We start from the raw sequence: 21337 nt of genomic DNA, 5'->3' as shown, positions 1-21337 counted from the left end.
TGTGCGGGACAGTCTTATGTGACAATGGCAAACACATTTGGCAAACATGTCTTCTTGTTTTATTCTTCATTGATATTGATAATAAGAGTATTGCTGATCAAAATTATCTCTGCAGTAACAATTACCAAGGCCTCTTGTGTAATTTTTAATGTGTACCAAAGACACTTAATTGAAGGAAAGGCTGTTTATCATCAATGAGTAGTGAAATATTTTTCTATCTTTAATAGTTTTTTTTAGTATGAGTGAATGCTCTACTAAGAAATTATAATTTATAAATCTCAGCTATTGTTATTTGCACTAGTTTTGTTTTTTAGCTAAATTATAAACTTCCAAATAGAAGGATCACATCTATTTCTTTCGTGTGCCACTACCCACTCCCTAGCACCTAGTATTTTCCTTTTGTCTCTAATAAATGTTCATAAGATTTACAAGAGATACAGCAGGAGCCATCCAATATATACCTGACCAGTGATCATCCAGCTCCTACTTGAAAACTTTTGAGTGATGGGGAAACCATCACCTCCAGAGGCGTCTCATCACTTGAGCTAAAAATGTTAGGATGCCTTTCTTTACAGAGAGGAGATGTGTCTTTCGCAGCTTCTACCTCTAGGGCTAAACAAAACAAAGCCTTTGTCAGGTCTCCCTTCTTTCTTACCCTAAGGGTTCTCTTGAGTCAACATGCACTGTTTCCTTAGTCCTTTTATTGCATTGGCTTCTGAAGCACATCCAGTATAAAGTGTTTGGGATACAAGACTTTCTTGCACAGAAGAATTAAAGAAATTCTGAGTTGGAAGGAACTTCAGAGCCATCTAGTTCATCCCCTTCCTTTATAGGAATTTCCTTGTAAAACATGTCCGACAGGGAGTCATCCGTTATTTGCTTAAAGGCTTTCAGTGAGGTGAACCCACTACCTTTGAACTTGTGAATCCCTAATAGAAACAGAAACTACTCTGGTCCATCCTCTAGATAAGGTTCTGAAACAGGAATTGATCTTCTCCAGTTAAATCCAGTTACCCTCCTCATTTCTCCTTATCCCGAGGAAGCTTATATACATCGCTGAGTTCTGTGACCTCTTTACTTTCAATAAATACTTGAATCCCCCCACCCTGTCCCCCAATTTCATGGTTCCCACTGCTGTCACACAGGTTTAGGAAATTACCTTTCTTGGACTTTTGCAATCACCTACTCTAATCTATTCCCTTCCAATCTGGTTTTATGTTTTGCTGTTGAAATTTCTTTAGCTAATGCATAAGTATGATTATAGCACTCCACTGCTCAAAAATCCTCATTATTTCTGTTGTCTACTGAACATAAATAACTAGTTAGTTTCAGAGCCAGGACAAGAGTACAAAAACTCCATTACTTCCCCCCATCTACATCCTACTGGTGCATTCTTTGACATTGATCTCAGTAATTTTGGTCATGATCCTAACAATAGGATCCTATAGTAAAGCTGGAAAATAACCTTACAGTTTAACTAGTTTAACTTTTCATTTAGAGATTAACTGAGCTCAGGTTAAGTGACCTGCCCAAGTTCGTATGGGTGATAAGCAGCAAAGCCAAGATTATACCTGTATATCAGCCACGTTTCTCCTGAATTCAAGTCCAGAACACTCACCCCAACTCTCACTGCCACCACAATTAAGTACATATCTGCTTTACTCAACCTAGATTTGAAGTCAAATCCTGCCTCTAACTCTGGTTAGCTAAGAGACTGTATACCAGTAATGTTAACTTTTCTGAGGCTTAGTTTCCTCATCTATAAATGGGAATAATTCCTCACTAAGTTCTTGGAGGATCAAATTAGAATATGTTATAACAAACTTTAAGTTACTCTATGAACTTCAGCAACTATTATATTGTGTGGCCTGTGACTTTCTGAATCAAGCTATCTAAATTTTGTGTGTGTGTGTGTATAGAGGCAACTACTTAATACTTTGCTGCAGCACTGAGGACCCACTTCAGATGAGTAAGTCCGATTCATTATAAGATTCTCAATTTATAGATGTCTAAAGTACTAACCCATCTACCACTGGTGAATTAGCTGTTAGCTGTTTTCCCGCCTACTTTAGCTTCCTCTACTAAACAAATAATAAAGTATTTGTTTTTCCAGCAATTTTGGGTTTTAAAATTACTTTAAAGTACTCTTATTGATGTATAATTTTAGATTACATGTGGAGTCATAGAATTTCAGAACCTAGTCTTCAGTGGGCATTTTAGTTGGCTATTTCAGTGTCAGTTAACTTATGTGAATTCAGACTATCAGATACAGAAGGGATCTTAAGAGTTAGTGATCCTTTCTAACTTTCAGGAAAGGAATCTCCTAGGCAACCTCACTAGCTCAGCATTTACTATCTATTTGAATATTTCTAATGACCAAGAACATTTTGTTTCCAGAGGCAGCTTATTCAATTGTTGAATAGCTCTAATTGCCATAAAAATTAATCCACGTGTTGAAACAAAATACTCTTTCCTGTAACTTCCACTCATTTATCCTAGTTCTGTTCCCTGGAACAATTGTCTAAATCCTCTTTCACATGATATTCTTTCAAGATTTTGAAGATGTCTAGCATTTTTCTTTCTATGCCCTCCCTTTTAAGTTAACATCTTTTTCTGGTTCGTTCAGCAGTTCCTCATATAACATGGTTTGAAATCATTGCCATTCTGCTCGCCTTTTGTAGATATTTTGTCACTTACCATTGTGCCATACAAAATGTGACACCTGGAACTGAATGTTGTTAACTAGATGTGCTCTGAGAGTGTAACCCAAGATTGTGTTGATTTTTTTTAAGCAGTTCTATCATGTTCTGAAAGTCTCACATGATGCTGCTTTTATATATTGATATTATGTTACTACCTTATTCCCATTCTAGAATGGAAATGGACTTAAAAGAAAGTCAAATTCCAGGATTTCTTACTTTTCTGAGAAAGTAAGTAAAAGAAAAGGAGTATTTTAACCAGTTTGCGGACATTTTAAAACTCTTGCCTTGTTATCTGAGATTAGAATGCGAAGGGAATTGTCTTGATTGCTATTAGGTGGATTTTGAGTTGAGGACACTTTTCAGCAGGGATTGTGGAGCATTTCAGGTATAATTCAGTTCTTCTAGGTAACCCTAACGTACTTCTTGACATTGAAACTTCTTTTTTGCTGAAAATATGAAAATTGACTGAAAATATGATAACGTTTTTTTAACAAATTGCTTCTAGTAATAATGTCTTTTGAGAAGGTCCATTGTAAGGTCTATCATATAGCAGTCAGGCCTAGTGTATTGTTAGGTATCTTGGAAAGATTTTGGTGTATTTATTTGACTACTTGTATACCTGTTATAATGGGAATTATGGTAGATGATAAATGGGTAAATGTTTCTGTCTTTGATGTAAAAGTCAGTCATATGTGGTTTTTGATGTTATTGAGTTGTGTGTGGTTTATTCTTTGTTCTTGAAGAGGACCATGACACCAGGACGGTGATGCCATTGCTTGCAAGTGAATTGGATTTAAGTGAGGCAGGTCTGTGTAAGGTCACCAGCCTCACTTTTCTCCTCCAGAGCCATCTGAGTCCAGTGGCCAGATATAGACCAGAACAACTGGAGATGGCCCAGCAGTTTCTAAAGGGAGAAGCCAATGTATAGAGGAACTGGCAGCTTGATTTTATCGCTATCCCATAGCCACACTTGAGACTTCTCCTCTTGGGTGAAACATGGGACTCTTTCTTTTGGTTGAACTGAGATATTTTGCTCCCAGTGGGAGAGACTGAGATCTCTTGTTCGTATACTTTCTCTGATTTATTTTTGCTATCAGCTTGGATAAATGGGTTTGTTTGCTATTTGCTGTGTAAGTTCTTTGTCGAACTGGTAGGGAGGAAAAGGAGAGTAATCAAGAACACAGCTTGAACCTAGTTTGAACCTTGAATTATTTCCCTTATGATAACAATATATAGAGGGGATGGGTCAATATAATCCCAGCCCAGTGCCCTTCTCTTTAGAGCACAAACCTTCCAGCCGCTGGCACCAATCTTCTTTTTCTCTTCTGGCAGGAATCAGACCCCCCCCCCCCCCTTGCAGAAGGGTGGTCAGAGGAGAATATAGAGATATCTATTCATGTCTCCCTGTGAGCCACATCTAAATAGACCAATATGGACACAAGTAAGCCTACAAGAGAAACACAGCACAAATGCACCCTTTACATAGGAGAGAACTTTCTCTGTTAGTATGGTCTAAAAATGGAACCAGTTGCTTCATGAGGTAAAGAGTTCCCTGTTGTCAGAGAAGTTCAAAAAGCTAAATTATCTTCTCTTAGGGATGCTGTAGAAGTTTGGGGCATGGGAGAATTTGGGCTAGATGACCTTTAATCCAAAATGCCATCCAGCTCTCAGATTCTTACTCCCTATTAGACCACATCTGGAGTATTGTAACTGGGCACTGCCTTTGAGAAAGGATGCTAGCAAAATAGAAGTATATCTACAGCAGAGTGACCAGAGTGTGGATGCCGTGCAAAGATTAGTTGATGGAACTAGGGTTGCTAAGCCTAAAAAAGAGAAGGCCCATTAAGGACACACCGTTTGTCTTTAAGTGTCTAAAACAAGATTAGGCTTCTTCTGCTTGGCCCCAGAGGGCAAAAGTAGGAGTAAATGGACTTGAGATGCAGATAGCCAGATTTAGATACTTGTAAGGAAAATGTCCTAACAACCAGTCACAAGGGTTCCTCTTAACCTTTTTTATGTCATGGATCCCTTTGGCAATCTGGTAAAGTCTATGGACCAACCTCTTCTCAGAATAATGTTCTTAAATGCAGAAAATAAAATACATAAGATCGCAAAAGGAACCAATTATATTAAAATGTTGTTATGAAAATATATTTTTTAAAAGGAACAAGTTTACAGACCTTAGGTTAAGAATTTCTGTATTAGAGCTTTTCAAAAGCAGAGTGGGCTGCTTTGGGGGGATAGTGAGTTTTTCATCAGTGGAAGTCTCTAAGTGGACAAATGTGGCAGAGTACATTCCTGGGGATGACCAGGTCCCTTTCAACTCTGAGATTCTGAGCTAGCTGGACAGCAGATAGACAGACAGACAGACTTACGGCCCCTCCCCACCCCAAATTTGTCTCCTTCGGTTGCTATATTTTCCAGAAATACTGGACCAGGAGTATGCAGGAGGCCACAAAGCACAAAGAGCATCCAAGAGTCCATATTGACATTGGCTTTACTAGAGGTGTCGTATTTCTGGTTTAGGGATGTATTTTCTGCCAGAATATTTTTATTGAAATAATAAAGTAAAAGGCTGGTAGTAAAGATTCAAAATCATTAGTCTATTTTGGGTAATGTTTGTATCATGAATTAATATTAGTATATGACTGCCATATAAGCTCAGTTAATAGTTAACTAAAATACTGTTTTAAGATTCTTTTTTAATGAAATAACATAAATGTTGATAACATTTTAACATTTAACACTTTAACAATTTAACAGTGTAAGAGTCTGCTTCACTGATATTTATGGGAAGATTGTGGTTAAGGTTTGTTAACTGTATGAAATATTTAAAGCCTTATATAGGTATATCTACAGAAATTATTTTATGCTGTCATTTAAAATAATGTTGTAAAGCGAATTGCATTTCTTGATGATAGCATTTTTTTCTTCTTCCCAGGTCAAAGTATTTTAGGACATGCCCAACAGGCGAGCATTTCACTATAGAGGTAAGTAGAATGCTTAATAGCATATTAGATACTTAATAAATGTTGAATAGAAGAATTGCACCTTATTTCATTTGCTCACAAAGTGTTTTATCTGTTGAACACTGGGTACGCTAGCTTGTATTTATTTGAGGTCAGGAAAGACCACTCACCAAGAGCAACCATGAAATAATTAGGACATAAAATTGCGGAGCATTGCATGAACAAGTTGAGTAATATAAATTGATCAGAATGAAGATTCATTCAGGAGTGGCCTTCTTAGAGAAAGTGAGTTGGTCCCAAAGAAAGTAAAGGACAGAATTAGTGGGCAAAGTATAGTGACAGAAAAGAGACCATTCTAAGTGAGATGAATAGTATGGTCAGAGGCAAGAAGCTAGTTGCCATCCTTTATGTCTTGACCTTCCATAATATGAGTGATTTTTAAAAGTTGTCCTTTAAAAACTTTCCTTAAAGAATCTATTTTCTTATCCTTTTGATTTCACTGATTTGCTCTGGACGATATAACTTCCCCACACCCAGAACAGTTTTTCTTTTTTCATTTTCAAGTAAGAATGCTTATCGGTACGAATGAATATCGGTAGAATTATTTAACATTAAATGTGTTGAATTTTTAAAAATTTATATTAAATTACATAATTTAGACTTATGGTAAGACTTACGCAGGTATTCATTTTTGAAAGAGTTTTTGCTTTTTTTCAACAGTTCTTGGTTGGGTAATTTTTAAGTCACAGTATACATTTAGATCTTTTTCTGATATTGCTAAGTAAAGTTTCATCCGTGAGTTGTCTTTAATCTTACTTCCTTGGTGATTTTTTTTTTTTTTTGCTTTTATCTTCCTTCCTTGATTTTTTCCTTTTTGCTTTCATTGATACCCATGTCAAGACAAAATTAAGTAGACAGCTTCTTAGCCAAAACAAAAAACCCCAGCATTTTCAAGATAATACAGATGTCTCCCCACTCTTTCTTAAAAAGAGGCAGCATATCACCACTTTTAAATGCAAAAACATAACATTGTATTTCAAAGACATGTTAACTAATTCTTCTAAAAATATGGGTAGGTAGAGACCAATAAGTAAAACAATAGCTATAATAAGAAATTATTTAGACAAGCTATTTTATTGCATTTGTGTATATAGTTTGAAAGTGATAAAATAAAGCTACTTCTTCCCACATCTCATAATCACCACAATTTCTGGGATGTTATAGTGCCAAATTTTAATAACTCATCGAACTTATTATTATTGTTAATATTTTACTAGATTGCTACTGTTTTCTTAATTGGATTTTTTACAAAAGTATGCATTTTTTTAGGATGAAGCTTTTTTAAAAAAATATTTGTAACCAAATTATTTTTCTTTAGAAATACATCTTTGCAATTATAAATCACTGGTAAATATAAATCACTAGTAAATTTTAATTTTATTTGATAAGTATTGGTTTAAATACAACTTCATGAAAATGCACCTATTGAATAAAATGAAGTATACCTTTGTTATAAATTGTTGCCTCATTAGAGATTTTTTAAAATGTAATGTTCACTGATAACTTACAGAATTCCCTGTAGTTATGTTTATTGAGGTTCATATTTTATTAGTGTTTAGCTCAGGATCATTTAAGAACCACTAAAAGGGCATGTTGAATTGTGGCTACCTAACAGTGGAAACTTTTAAGTTCTGTAATCCATTAATTTGCCTTCTACTTTGTATAGGTATCACAAGGGACTTAAGATAAAAGCATCATCTCTGGATCATTGTGCATGCTTGATAAAGTGTAGTCTTCTTAAGCTGCAAAAGGGGTTTATTATTTGGGCAGGTTCAGGAATTAGTGTTTTGTTTTTCTATAAAAAATGGTTGGAGGGTATCCTTCATGTTTGAAGAGGACCAAAATGGCATCACTATATCAGGGTGAAGGTAGTGTGTCCCGCGGTGGCTGATAAGACCAATAAGAAGCAATATGAAGGCTCTACCACAGTTTGAGCACAAGTAGTCCACAAAATATCTATATTCCTTAACGCCACTGATTTTTATCACAATAAAGATATATTTCTTGAAGTCTTTAGAGGAATTCTAGTGATAGTGATTGTTATAGTGATCCAGTCCATCTTAATACTCCTATCAGCATTCATCTAGCAAAGACTTACTAAATGCCCGCTGTGCTGAGTCCTGGGTATACAAAGCTAGATATAAGCAGTCAGTCAGTTAACATTTATTTAGTGCCTTCTATGTGCCAGACACTGTGCCAAGCACTAGAAATACAAATACAAAAAAGAAAAATTGTTTCTGTTCTCAAAAAGCTTGCAATCTAATGGAAAGAAACAACACACAAAAGGAAGTTGGAGGGGGCTCCATAAATGGAGATTTTGGAAGGAGTTTTTCCCTTTGCCTCACAGTTGGAGGGGTAAGGAATACTGATGAGACGTGAGTAGTAAGGCTTATTGGAACTTGTAGAATGATGAGGTATCCCAGTGATGAGGTTCTTGAGGGCATGATGGGGCCCTCAAGAACTTCATCTAATGTGGGGGTGAGGGGGCAGAATTATACCAACAACTGTTAATTGGGAAAGTGAGATAAGTGCAAAGAAGTCATCCAGGCAAAATGTTCTGACACATTTTGAGGGGAGAGATAACTTTTTACCTGGGAAGGCTTCATGGGGAAGGTGTGTCAACAAGTGAGGATGAAGGGGAGTCCATCATTGGTATGCCCAGAGAGATAGAGGTAAGCCAAAGCAGGATGACAACAGAGAGTTCAAAAAGTATTCTAGTTTGGCTGGAATGTAGAGTTAAATAAAGGGAAAATAGTAAAAGATAACCTAGGGCAGCTAGGTGGTACAGTGAATGGAATGTTCAAGATCATCCATCTTCCTGAGTTCAAATCTGGTCTCAGACCCTTACTAGCTGTGTGACCCTGGGCAAGCCACTTAACACTGTTTGCCTCAGTTATCTCCTCTGCGAAATGAGCTGGAGAAGGAAATGGCGAATCACTCCAGTATCTTTGCCAAGAAAACCCTAAATAGGAGTCACAAAGAGTTGGACGTGTCTGAACAACAAACAACCAAAAAAAGATAACTTAGAAATATGGTTTGGAGCCACATCGTAGAAGACTTTAAATGGGATTCAGATTAATTCAGTAGGCAATGTAGGAGTCACTCTTGAGAGCATTGATTTGAATTGAAGTATGTGCCAACTTGGGCAGTAGGATGAAAAGTGAATTAAGGAGAAAAAAGACTGGAGCAAGAAAGACCATTTAGAAAGCCAACATAATAGTCTAGGTTACAAGAGGTGAAAGCCTGAAAATGGGATGGAAGTTGAGAAGAGAGGGTGTTTTTGAGCAAGATTTCAGAGATAAAATTGACAGGCCATGGCAACTAATTGAATTTTATCTAATGAGAGTAAGGGAAGAACTTAAGATGACTGAAATTATGAGCCTAAATAACTGAAAAAGTAGCACTATCAGTAGAGATGTAGAAGTTGGGAAGATAACAGTTCAGTTTTAGACGTGCTGAATTTGGTCATTCTTAGTGGAGTTGGCAGGCAGGTGAAAATACAATGAAAGATCTGGGAAAAGGCTTTGAATAAATAAATAGATTTGGGAGTCATCTGTGTGAAGAAGATGATACAAGTTATTGTAAAAGAAACCACTCAGGAAGAAATTAAAGAGATGAGAGTGATGCCAAGGAAATAATTTTGGGAAACACTCATGTTTAAGTCTCCAATGCAGAATAAGGACTCAGTAAAAGAGAATGAAATGGTCAAATAATAGAACCTGTATTTTAGGAGGAAAAGATATGAAGAAGGAAGAGGATAGGGCCAGTTTCATGCCAGAGACATCAAGGTGGATGAGGACAAAAAGAGCCATTGGATTTGTTAACAATGAGATCGTCATTGACCTTGGAGTGAGCTGCTTTAGAAGAATGGAGGGAGATAGAGTCCACATTGCATGGGGTTGAGAAGGGGTGAAGGAATAGAGGGAATAAGACTATTCTTTCTAAAAGTTTGACAGTGGTGAAGAAGAAAGATGATGGTGGTGGAAGAGATTGACAGAGTCAAAGGAAAATTTGTGTTGTTTTTTGGAATAGAGAAGACCTAAGCATGTCTGTAGTCTGAGGGAAGGAAAGTTTGAAAATTAATGGGGGAAAATGATTCCTGGAGCAAGGTCACAGAAGAGACAAGAGGGATGATAAAGGGAGCAGGTGAAGGGATTACCTTTGACAAGATGGATCATAGATTTGGAGATAGGCGTCATCTTAGGGTTCACCTAGGACCATCCCTTCATTTTACTGATAGGGGAGTGCCACTTAATATTGTATCATAATGACATAAAGTGAAATAAAATGGAATCATGGTGAAAAGTTCAGCAAAAAGCTGGTAAATACAGAAGTAGAATTAGAGGTTATAAGATAATCTTTAAATTCACACACTGGATTGCTGTTAATTAGAATAGCCAGCCATGGACATATCAACTTTCTAGAGTCTATTAACGCTCCAACTACAAATAACTTTACAGAAAATAAAGCCTGTACATTTTTTTCCGTGTCACTCAGCTCTATTGAATTCTAATATACACATATCTTTTTAGTATTTAGTATCTATAATCCATCGAATAGGTCATATTATAAGTAGTTTGATTATTTCTCAATTCTTGTTATCAAGTATAGTACTTTGTGCTGAGTGGTTTGAGTTTTAACAGTTTAATGTATCCATGCTTTTCCTGTTTTATCCAGTTAAGACAAGTTATCAAGTTACTACTAACATTTCTTGGTTCTGCAGTGTATTTTGACGGGGAGTTTTCTATTTTCAGATATCTATTTTCATAGTGATGAGTATTGCTTCCGTTTATTTTACTTAAAAGAAATACTTATTCCAAAAAATGAATTAATGGAGTAAGGCATTGTGAATTGTTTTCATTTTTGGAAGTTTTGTTTCAGTGGAAGTTGTCAATTTTTGTGTTTATCTGTCAAAAAGGAAACTTTTGCTCACAAACTATGGGTAAAATACCACGAAGAGTCTGATTTCAGAAACTACCCATTTGAATGCATATTGTGTTGGTAGGAGAATATTTAGCATTATCCTTTGAAAAAGTTAAATGAAGCCCCAAAATCATTAGAGAGAGAAAGCACTTAGTAATCTTAGATATTCAGGGTACAGAAAGTGATGTGAAGAATTTTAGCAGCTGTCTGTGTATTTCAAGGGAGGGCAAGCTTTTGTATTAAATTTCTAGTTAACTTGAATGAAAAGTTTTTTTTATTTTTTTGCTTCTTTTATGAAGTAATTGCCTCCAATTCTCTAAGAGTTGTTGGGAGGATCAAATGGGATAATATGTCATTTGATTTCAAATGATTCGAAAAAAACTGCAAGGTCCTTACAAATGGCTATGTTAGATCATCTTTTAAAATGAGATTGCTATCAATTCTGTTAAGATGTTACATATGTCATCCTCATTAACATTATTCTTTTTTTTTTAACAGTTTGAAAATCTAGTAGAAAGTGATGAAGTAAGTATTGTCATTTTTATAGTATTGCATAGTTGAGGATTCTTTATTTCATGGATAAACTCGCATGTCCTATTCACATTTTGATTATCTGGGTATTTACCAAGATGAATGAATGAATGAATGAGCATTTATTAAGAATATATTATTGGCCAAGCACTGAACTAAGTTCTGGGGATACAAATAGGAAAATCAAGTTCATGCTTTAATTGGAAGAGACAGTATCTTAAAAATACTCAGCTTCATGGCAGAGAAAAAGGCCCAGAAGTTCTGAAAGTGCTTCACTGGGGCAGATGGCAAAAGACAGAGGTCCTTAGGGTATATAAGTAAGTCAGATAATAATGCTGGGAGACCACAGGACATTGGGGCAGGGCATGCGATAGGCCTGGTGGACTTTCTGTATGGTGTCAGGACAGCTGATAAAGCTGCTAGTTTTCTACCTCAGCCAGAAGAGACAAGTTGTTGACTCCCACCTCTCCAGCCCTGTGTACTTTCAGGTAACTTGGCAAAGGGAGAATATATCTAAATACCCAAATGATAATATTATTGATAGAACATGGTTATTTCTGAATTTTGTTTTCTTTTCACTTGTCAGTTTTTAGACAAATAATCTAGAAAAGGAAGTCACACAGTTAACTCACCTGCAAGCAATGTGAGCATGTTAAAAATAACTGCAAAAAACTTCATGTGGTTATCTAGGCTAATCCCCAGCAGCTGAGCAGGTAAATACCTACATGATCCAGTAGAGATGCCTACTTAGCTTTGTTTTAAAGGATCTCTTTGTTTGGAGGTTTCATCAGCTTCCATGGAAGCTCAGGGCAGTCTTCAGTCAGTACCTGTTCCATCAAGAATTTCTCCCTACACTTTAAATGAGAAAGAGAACTACCTTTTCTTGCCTATTTTTCTCATGTGGAGGTGAAGAACAATATGCCGGTGTTCCCTTTGTCATTTACTTGACTGAGCAGTGTGATGGAGTGGAATACTGGGCTTGGGCTTGGAGTGGAAAACCTGGAGGCCATCCCTGTGCCCACTAGTTACTGGTTCTGTGACTTCCAGCAAGTCACCTAAACTCCCTGAGCCAATGATTATAACACATTAACCACCTGCTTCGTAAGACAGTTGAGTTGTGAAAAAACCAACTCTGTGTGTTTTTAATGGTTTCATAAATGTTTTTATTATCATTCTGTATCCTTCTATCCAAGATAAATTATGCCAGTCTTTAACTTACAGGATTTTTACAGGTCTTCTGTAAGACCTGTGCTTCTCTGTGCACACACACTACCACCCCCAGTTTCATTTTTATTACCAAATTTTCCACAGTGTTCCAAATAAAGACATACATAGATGCTAACTGTTGAAGACCTTTCAGGTTATGTGGAATATTGCCTATAAATTCCCCAAAAAATGCCTTGTATGTCAAACATGACATTTACCTTCCTGAGTCAGTGTGGTATGGGGGAAAAAGCATTAGCCTTGGACTTGACCAGAAACTTGCTATTTAAGACAGGCTGTCACCCATAATGGTTGTGTGATCCCTTAATTTCTTGGGACCTTTGTTTTCTGGGCTAATAATACTTGTAGTATGCCCTTCACAAGGTTGTGCATTTAGTGTACTGCGTGTCTTCTTTAGGATTGTAGGTTGTTATACCACCACTTAAACTATTGAAGGGTTAAAAAAGGGTCTGTTAGTCATAGATTTCTTTTGCCCACTAATTCCTTTGCTCACTCTTTGTAACATAAGAATATGACTTTGCATATCATAGGTATTATGATAGGACTAATAGCTGAAGAAAAACTTCCTAGCTCTTGAATGCTAATTAAACAGTTCTTGCTTACCATAAGAGGACCTATCCCACCTCTGGGGAGCACCAGCTCACACGTGGGGATGCCGGTGTCTTGCTCTCCTTCCTAGTTGAATTTGTATAATGCAAATCTAAAACTATATATCACAGTATCATCTTTACTTTTTAAGTACCATATTGCTTACTCATTTTGCTTGTACTCAGTAATAACTTGCAGTCTCTTCTCTGTAGAACTCATGTCAGCCATTCTTTCCCTGTCACATATTCCTTATGGCCTTTCACCCACTTGAACTTCACCCCATTTGTTTTTTGGTCATCTTTCCTAACTTACTGAAGTTGGTTGGAATTTTTGTTTCCACATTTCCATAATGCTTTTCTTTCCAGTTAATTCTTTTTAAAACTGTTCTTAAACTATTTTTAAGCAATTTGAATAGAGATATATTTTAATAATTTATGGCTTGCTCTTGGGGGAAAAAATGAACATTATCTGATTACATAAAATAATGACTATGACAGCATTAGTAATTGATTTTATATATGATACATAATTGGTGAAATTTGATGTTATTTTAATTTTTTTGTTTTGCTTCAGCAATCCCCTAAAGAATATGTGGAAAAATATTTTCAGAATATTGACTCTTTTTGAGATACAATAAAATCTAATGAACTGTTTGATTTATTTGGAACAGGGGGAAAGCCCAGGAAGTAGTCATAGGTAAGGACTGATTTGTGTGTATGTGATAAACTTAAGAAATTCTTTAAACTAAGTCTTTGAAAAAAAATCAAGGAAAAGGACACTTGCCTTTTCCCTGTTTCTTATTGCAAGCTTCTTCCTCTTTCCCTTCTATGTTGCAGATTTTGAGAATTGTCTTATTGTTTCAGATTTTACTGACCCTTTTAATAAGTAAAGACCTGATAACTCTGATAGCTTCAAGGAGCCAGTTTTCTAAACAGTTGCACTTACTTTTGTTAGTTTCATTTGTTACATGAGGAAGAAGCATTAGTACATATTTGTTTTAACTTCAGAATTATGCTCTTAGTAATCAGGAGCATTTTCATTTAATATTCCTTATTTTTAATGGCCTGGCTCAAGGTGATTCCAGTATAAATATCCTGTTGTTATTCCAGTTTAAATTTAATATTGCTTCACGTGTCTATAGAAGTGATGTTAGTGTTTGTTGCTTCTGGTATGTTCATTAAAATCATAACACTAAATTATTTTAATACCTTTTGACATTTCAGAAGTTTTGTGTTTCCTTTTTCCTTCTAGGCCCCTTACAGAGGAAGAAATAGCTGACTTAAGAGAGAGGCATTACGATTCTATTGCTGAAAAACAGAAAACATTTGATATGAAAATTCAAAGAGAGGTAAATCAGATTCTTTGATTATAAAACCATGCATGTGACTTGGATGTTTGTTGTGTTTCACTCTTGCTTTTTTGTAATGTTACGTATAATGTTGAATGGTCATAGTTTACTGGTAACAGCCTTGTGTTATGGTCAAAAGAGAGTGAGTTTGAGGTCTGAAGGCTTCAATTTGTGTCCTTTCCCCAGCACTAGTTTAGTGTCTGGGAGCAAGTCAGTTAACAGCTTTGTGCCTCAATTTCTTCATCTGCAACCCTACTTCATAGAGGTATTCTGAGGAAGCCCTATAAGCCTGAAAAGCAATATATAAGGGGAATTACTATTTTCAGATTTATAGTTAAATCCAGTTGGGACTTAATGAATCAGTGAAAAGTTCTCGCAGTCAATCAACAGTAAATCATTCAGCCCCCAGGGAGTTGGTTCTATTTGAGAGATATGTGGGAGCTTATGAAAATAACCTCTTAAATTCCAAGGAGGGATTGTGGTCAAGCACATTTCAGGCAGCATAGTTGAGTAGGAGGAATCCTGGACTGGGCCCAGGAAACCTTGAACAAGTCATCTAACGTGTGGGACTCATTTTCTCCTGTTATAGATAAGGAGGATACACCAAGTGTCTGAATCTAATGTTGGTCTGTGATTCTTGTAAAGTTAGTGGAAAACCAAGTTCACTTAAAACCTTGGAAAAGTTATTTGGTATATAAAGTAGATTCACGGCTATCCAGTTTTTATACACTTTTATTTGTTCTCGTTGGGACAATTTTTAGTGTGTTTAACACTGTAAAGGGGGGAAAAACAACTTACAGGGATTGATGACCTAGCTACTGTTTTACCATTGATTAAACGGCACTTGTTTTCCAGATACAACAGTTTTTATCAATACTATCTTCGATTCAAGCAGGACGGTTTTGAAAATACCTGTAGAGGAACTCAAAGTCTTATAAAAATGAATGCTAAAAATTTTCTTGACATGTAACTGGAGAAAAAATGAAATACTATTAATTTTTTTTAAAAAGAAAATACATGTAGAATTTATCATAACCTTTATTTAAAAAGCAACTGGTATGAAATATAGAGATTAACTCTTATCATGCAGAATCCTTTTTTCTGTGTTTAACTCTGTATGAAGATGCTCTTATTTTAGTGTTTAATGTAAAATTTAAAATTTTTAAAAATACTGTCTTTGATCAATAAGGCAGGCATATACAGTAACAAAGACATCTATTAGCGAGAGGACAAAAAAAGGTAAAATTCTGATTTGTAGAAACAAGATAATTATTACTATAGCCACCTTGTATACCACTTTGTTAACAAGAACTACATTCAAGACAATTCTTGAACAGTAATAAAACTAGTTTATAGCAAAATGGTGCTGTGCTAAGAGTGAAAAATTTCAAAGTTAAGTGAAATCTCAGGAAATTAAACTTGAGGGTTACCCCAAGAGAAATGTTGGGTATGAGCAGACTTTAGCGCATTACAAAGAATTGTGCAAAAGAAGTGTAAAGGATGCCTTCATAGACATGTGGTGTATGGTTGGAAACAAATAGGCTGGTCACATAGTGAGAAAGGAGAGACAGAGAGGATAAATAGGAGAATGAGAATTACCTGCTACAGGAAATTTATAGGCAGATGCAGACAAGACTGGCACAGTAAGGGTAGGCATAGATGAAGTGAATCTTTGACGTGTAGGGGCCATTTGTAAATGGGAATATTGTAGCTGACTGTGATTTGGGAAGGCCACCAGCATTATAATAGTCAATGTAAAAATGTGTGAAGTGAAATGGTGTGAATACTAACTATGGCATGTTGTAAAGTGAGAAACCATTCTGTAATGTGAAAGTTCATAAACTAAAAATGAGGTATTACTTCATAATACCAAATATAAACTTCTTAAGTAATGTTCATAGTTTTACTTTGTTGTAGACAAGCTGAAAAATTAACTAAAATTTCTTCTCTAACATGTAAAAACCAATTTTTTGTTGTTAATTTTTTTTATTTTAAAAATAAGCATTTCATTATTTTAGAGCAGTTAGATAGGTTCTGATTTTTGTTAACCCTTATTGTTTTGTTCATATACAGTTAGCCTTACAAGAAGAGAAGTTAAGACTAGAAGAAGAAGCTTTATACGCTGCACAGCGTGAAGCAGCCAGGGCAGCAAAGCAGCGAAAGTTCTTGGAGGTGAGGGGAAAAAGACCCCAATATATAAATAACAAAGCTGCTTTTCTACTTATTTGTAAAATGCACTGAAAGAAACTTTAGTTTTTGACCTGTTTTTCCCCCAAATGAAGGTCATTTTATCGTTGTTTACTCTCTGCCTGCTTTCTCAGAATTTTTATAGGTAAATTAATGAGCCTTTTACGAATATAAATGGTAGCATGCAGTCACATGCCTACTGTGATTAATATTGTTCAGTTTGGCATTAGTAGGTGCCATTTGACTTCGAAAATAAAAGTGTTGGGTGATAATTCTTTGTTTTCTTCAAAGAAGAACTATTATATTTTTCATAAGTACACATTTCCCAGAAATTTAAATTTTTTTTAAACAAAGGAAATTTCATAGCAAAACAAACTTCTTAGTAAAAACTAATACAATACTTTCTGAGTGTTTTTAAGTTTATTGGGTTCTTAGTTGGTACTCTCAAAATTATATATTAAATTACATATGCTCTTCTAATTTCATATTGAAACATCTAGTTCACAGAAAGTAATATGGCATATAATGTCAGAAAAATGGGAGGTTCAAAGGCTACATAATGTTGTATGTTGTCTTATCATCAGGTACGCACCTTGGATGTGTGTCTTATACTAAATTAATGTTAGTTTGAACCTCCTGGGAGGAATATACTTTTATGTGCTCATCTGCTATTGCCACTGTCTTGGCCATTTTCATTTTTGTGGAAATGTCAGTGTTCAGAATAGAATGAAAACAATACAAAATTTCCTGGGCAGTCCTGCCCAATTAACAACAACCTTGCTATAGTGAAGAGCCAAATAAATAGTCAAGGCATCTGTACCCCCATGAAGGGAGTTGGGCCCATCACATGGACTTTTGTTTGTTGGCAAAAATTTGGCTTGCATCTTTGGCATATCTGACTTGTAAGGGAACAGATTTATTAAGAGATGCAATGGCAGTTTTGCCTATATAGAAATGTACTTGGTGTAGTGGTAACTGAATCACAGTACATTTTTTTTCTGGTCAAAAATTAGTTTAATAAGTACCAAAAAAACCCTAGAAATTAAAATTTTTAGTTTCTTATTCAGATATAATTCAGATTCTGACCTTTTTTTCTTTTTTTTCCCCAAAAGAATTTTAGCAATATAATTAAATTATATTGGCAAATGGACATTTCATAATAGGTCTTTATATTAATGTTCCTTTTTTCTGTATTAGAAATTAGCTTTCATATTTTCTTAAGAAAAATGTCTTTCTGTATAGGGGGTAGGCCATTTATTATCATACTCAGGATGGATATGTCCTTGCCTTCTTGGAGGCAAGGTGGGGGGGGTGGGAATGGGGAATGGTACAGGGGGAGTCTGGCAGAAATTTTTTCCCTACCCCTTGATCAGAGCTTAGTTTCAGGAGGAGACTTTTTTTTTCTGGTGAGTTGTCTTCCACTGAGAAGCTCTTTTCTGAACACACTAATCCCCCAGAAACTGCAGAGTCCTCTCTCTTTTTGGTTGCTATAGAATTGCTGTCAGAGCTCAGAATTTACTTTTTACAATAAATATAAATTACCTTTTATCCTCAGGGCTATGCTGATCCATTTAAAGGTCTGTACTAACAGGCTCAATTTCTTCATCTGTAAAAAGTGGGGATTGGATTTGATGACATCTAAGATATAGTCCATCTCCAACATTTTCCGAGTCTATGAATATAATACGAAAATAAGGGCATGTGGAGGAGAATAATGATAATTAGGAATATGAGCACCCCAGTTCCTTTTTCCCCAGTAAAAAGTATTTTTAGTAATGATAAAATGATTTTAAATTAAATTTTCTCTAACATCTGAACTGTTTTATTGTTTTATATTATATTATTTTTATAAAGCAAGAAAGGCAAAGGATTATGCAGCGATCTCACCATTCCAACACTGGAGAATATCAAAGGTAAATAATAATAAATGCTTTTTCCTTCTTTCTCTGTGGGAAGTTGTAGTGTCCATAGGAAGCAGGGGCCATTTCCTTTCTTTTTTTTTTTTTTTGGACATGCATATAGAAGAGTGCTCACATGTTTGATCAAAGAGCTGTTGCATTCTCAATTACATGTCACACTGAGAGCTATTGTCTCTTCAAAGTAGGAAATCATCATCTGTTTTAATCGCCCTTATCTTCCCCCTGGAAAACTATGTAATACCATTATTGATACCATATGGCTACTCAGTTCTGTTTCTCTGAAGACCTTCTCTGTCTGTTTATGGCAGAGTAGCTTAGATGTGGGCAAGTGACTTTTTGCAAAAGCAATCTTAGAAGTCTCAGTTCTATAAATGTTTGTCGTTCATTCTAAAAGGCTGAGCTATGGGAGTTCTAATTTTGTGACAAAAATCTGCCTGTATTTCCCAGACTGTTTTAATTATACAATAGATTCTCTATTATTGAAGTAAGACTTCAGTTCTAAGTCTCATTCTTCGTAAATAATGACAAATATTAAATAGAATCTATTGTAAATATAAGAAAAATGTTTTACTTTATTACAGTTCAGGGGCAGAAGAAGACTTTGAATCCTATTTGAGAAATATAAAGTCACAATATGAAGTTTTTCGAAGTAGTAGTAAGTATTTTTAATTATACAATCAAAATTTAAAATACATTTCATGTTCCAAAGATTTCACAAATTAACTTCATCAAATACTCCTTCCTGGGATTTTCCTAAAGCTGTCTTTCTAGAGCACATTACCTTCCCTACCCCTCAATTCTCTTTAGTTTCTAACATAGTACTTTGCACACGGTAGGCATATAATAAAAGCAAAATTAAAATTAGATGGATCCAAAAAGTTAATTCTTGATTTGTATTTCTCAGGGATTCTTAACCTTTTTTTTTTGTATTTTAGATCCTTTTCAGAATCTGGTGAAGCCTATGAAGCCCTCCCCAGAATAATGTTTTTAAATTCATAAAATAAAATACATAGGATTATAAAGGAAACTGATTTTATTGAAGTAATTATGAAAAACATTTAAGTCATGACCCCAGGTTAAGACCCCCTAGCACAATTGTTCCAAGAATTTTTCCTTTCCTCCCGCTTACCAGCTAACTGAGGCCATACGTATCATTTTTTTATTGAAAAAAAGATTTCCTACCATCTAGCTATTCTACATGATTTAGCTAAGTCACAACACACATTTCATTTCTAGTCTGTGGAAGAGATTTATCCACTTATTAAAACCATGACATTCTTCTCTTTCTTAAAATATTAATAAAGCAAGAAAAAGGTCTCAAGCTATTATCTTGGCCTTGCCAGATTTTTTTTTAAATCATCCCTGTTAACTCTGTTAGTGTCATGTGAGGTGGCTAAATAACTACTTTGTTTTCATTTCTATCCTTAAATGACAGGTTATAGTGTTTTTTTTTTTCAGTCCTAAAACTTTTCATTCAAGGGCTGCCTTTCTAAACCACAAACTCCACGAAAGCTTTTCTGATCGCTCTGGTTGAAAGTGAAGAATATGATCACAATAAAGAGCTCAGAGGACCTCAAAGGCCACCTTGTCACCCATACTCAAACAGGAGTCTTCTCTACAACATCTCTAACATAACATCCAGTCGTTGTTTGACAACCTCTAATGAGGGAAATCCATTATGTCCCGGGGCAGCAGTACTACTTTTAGATAGCTTACATTGTTAAATATTTTCCTCACATCAAGCCAAAATCTGTGTCTCTGTAACTCCCACCAGTTGTTCTTAGTTCTGCCTTCTGGGACCAAGCATAAAAAGGCTAACCACACAATAGCTTCTCAGTCAGCTCTTTTTTTTTCTCTAGCCCAGGCAGCCCTGGTTCCTTCGCATGATGTTCCTTGAGGATAAACACTTTAATTTCTGTCACCGTGTTCCCCAATTCTTGGTACCTTGCCTCGTAAATAGGTGCTTAATGCATGCTTATTGATTCATTGATCCTGGTATGGCACAGTTTTCAGTGCCTTCACTGTCCTTGTCCTCCTACAGAGGCATTCTGGCTTGTCAATGTCATGACTGAAATGTACAGGAGCCCATGACAGGGCCTGGTGATGTGAGGCTTAATCTGTTAGAAGTTGTGCTTGGCACATGAAATGCTTTTCCCAGAGGTTAATGGCAACATGATCTGTACGACATAATTTTCCCAATATGCTATGTAACTGTGGGTACTTGGTGTTACAGAAACAGTTTCAGGATAGCAAATGAGTATGTTAGTGTCTACCCCACCTAACAGCTGACAGGAGTGAATGTTCGTTTCTATTCCATAGATTTAAAGCTGGAAGAGACTTCAGAGATCAGATCATGGGGTTCTGTCTTCTTCAATTTAAAGTTAACAAAACTAAAGCCAAAAAAGGTTAATTGACCTTAGTCAAAGTCACATAGTAATAAGTAGTTGCTCACACTTCTAGCTGCAGTTAACTCCAGATGTAGCGATCACTCAGTAAACATTTATTAAGTGCCTACCATGTGCCAGACACTGTTTGTAGTGGTACGAAAAGAAGCACAAGATAGTGTCTGCCCTCAAGGAGCTTATAATCTAATGGTTATCTTTCTACCAAACACCACTTTTTGCATGTAGAGAAATAAAATACTCAAATTGCCTTTAGGTCAGTTAGCTAGCAGAATACACAACTTAAATCTGCTTTTTCCTTTAGTATGTCATATATTTTGAAAGCCCAGAAATAGAAACCAGAGCATGTACTCACTTCCTCCTTCATCCTGTCATTTCTGTTCAGAGCGGGCTGGTCTCTGTTCTCCCTCCCCATAAGTAAGTGAAACGGGCAGTTTCAGATATTTACGTGTCTGGGGTATCTCTGTCTCATACATAGGATCTG

At 35.7% G+C, this 21337-nt stretch overlaps 1 protein-coding gene across 3 annotated transcripts in view; it reads left to right on the top strand.

The window, feature by feature from the left end:
* Positions 1 to 21337, top strand: part of AP1AR (adaptor related protein complex 1 associated regulatory protein) — a 44217-nt gene that overhangs the window by 13931 nt on the left and 8949 nt on the right. The window contains exons 2-8 of one of the 3 annotated variants that reach the window (XM_036765398.1): positions 5644 to 5692; positions 11153 to 11179; positions 13668 to 13693; positions 14249 to 14345; positions 16419 to 16517; positions 18387 to 18445; positions 19033 to 19106. In XM_036765398.1, the coding sequence (XP_036621293.1) occupies positions 5644 to 5692; positions 11153 to 11179; positions 13668 to 13693; positions 14249 to 14345; positions 16419 to 16517; positions 18387 to 18445; positions 19033 to 19106 (431 nt within the window). The remainder of the gene's footprint in view (positions 1 to 5643; positions 5693 to 11152; positions 11180 to 13667; positions 13694 to 14248; positions 14346 to 16418; positions 16518 to 18386; positions 18446 to 19032; positions 19107 to 21337) is intronic. The other 2 variants (XM_036765400.1, XM_036765399.1) reach the window with 2 other exon arrangements.

This window comes from Trichosurus vulpecula, chromosome 6, assembly GCF_011100635.1.
Source record: "Trichosurus vulpecula isolate mTriVul1 chromosome 6, mTriVul1.pri, whole genome shotgun sequence".
Taxonomy (NCBI): domain Eukaryota; kingdom Metazoa; phylum Chordata; class Mammalia; order Diprotodontia; family Phalangeridae; genus Trichosurus; species Trichosurus vulpecula.
Note: the sequence above shows the minus strand (reverse complement) of the source record. Positions and strands in the feature narration are given on the sequence as shown.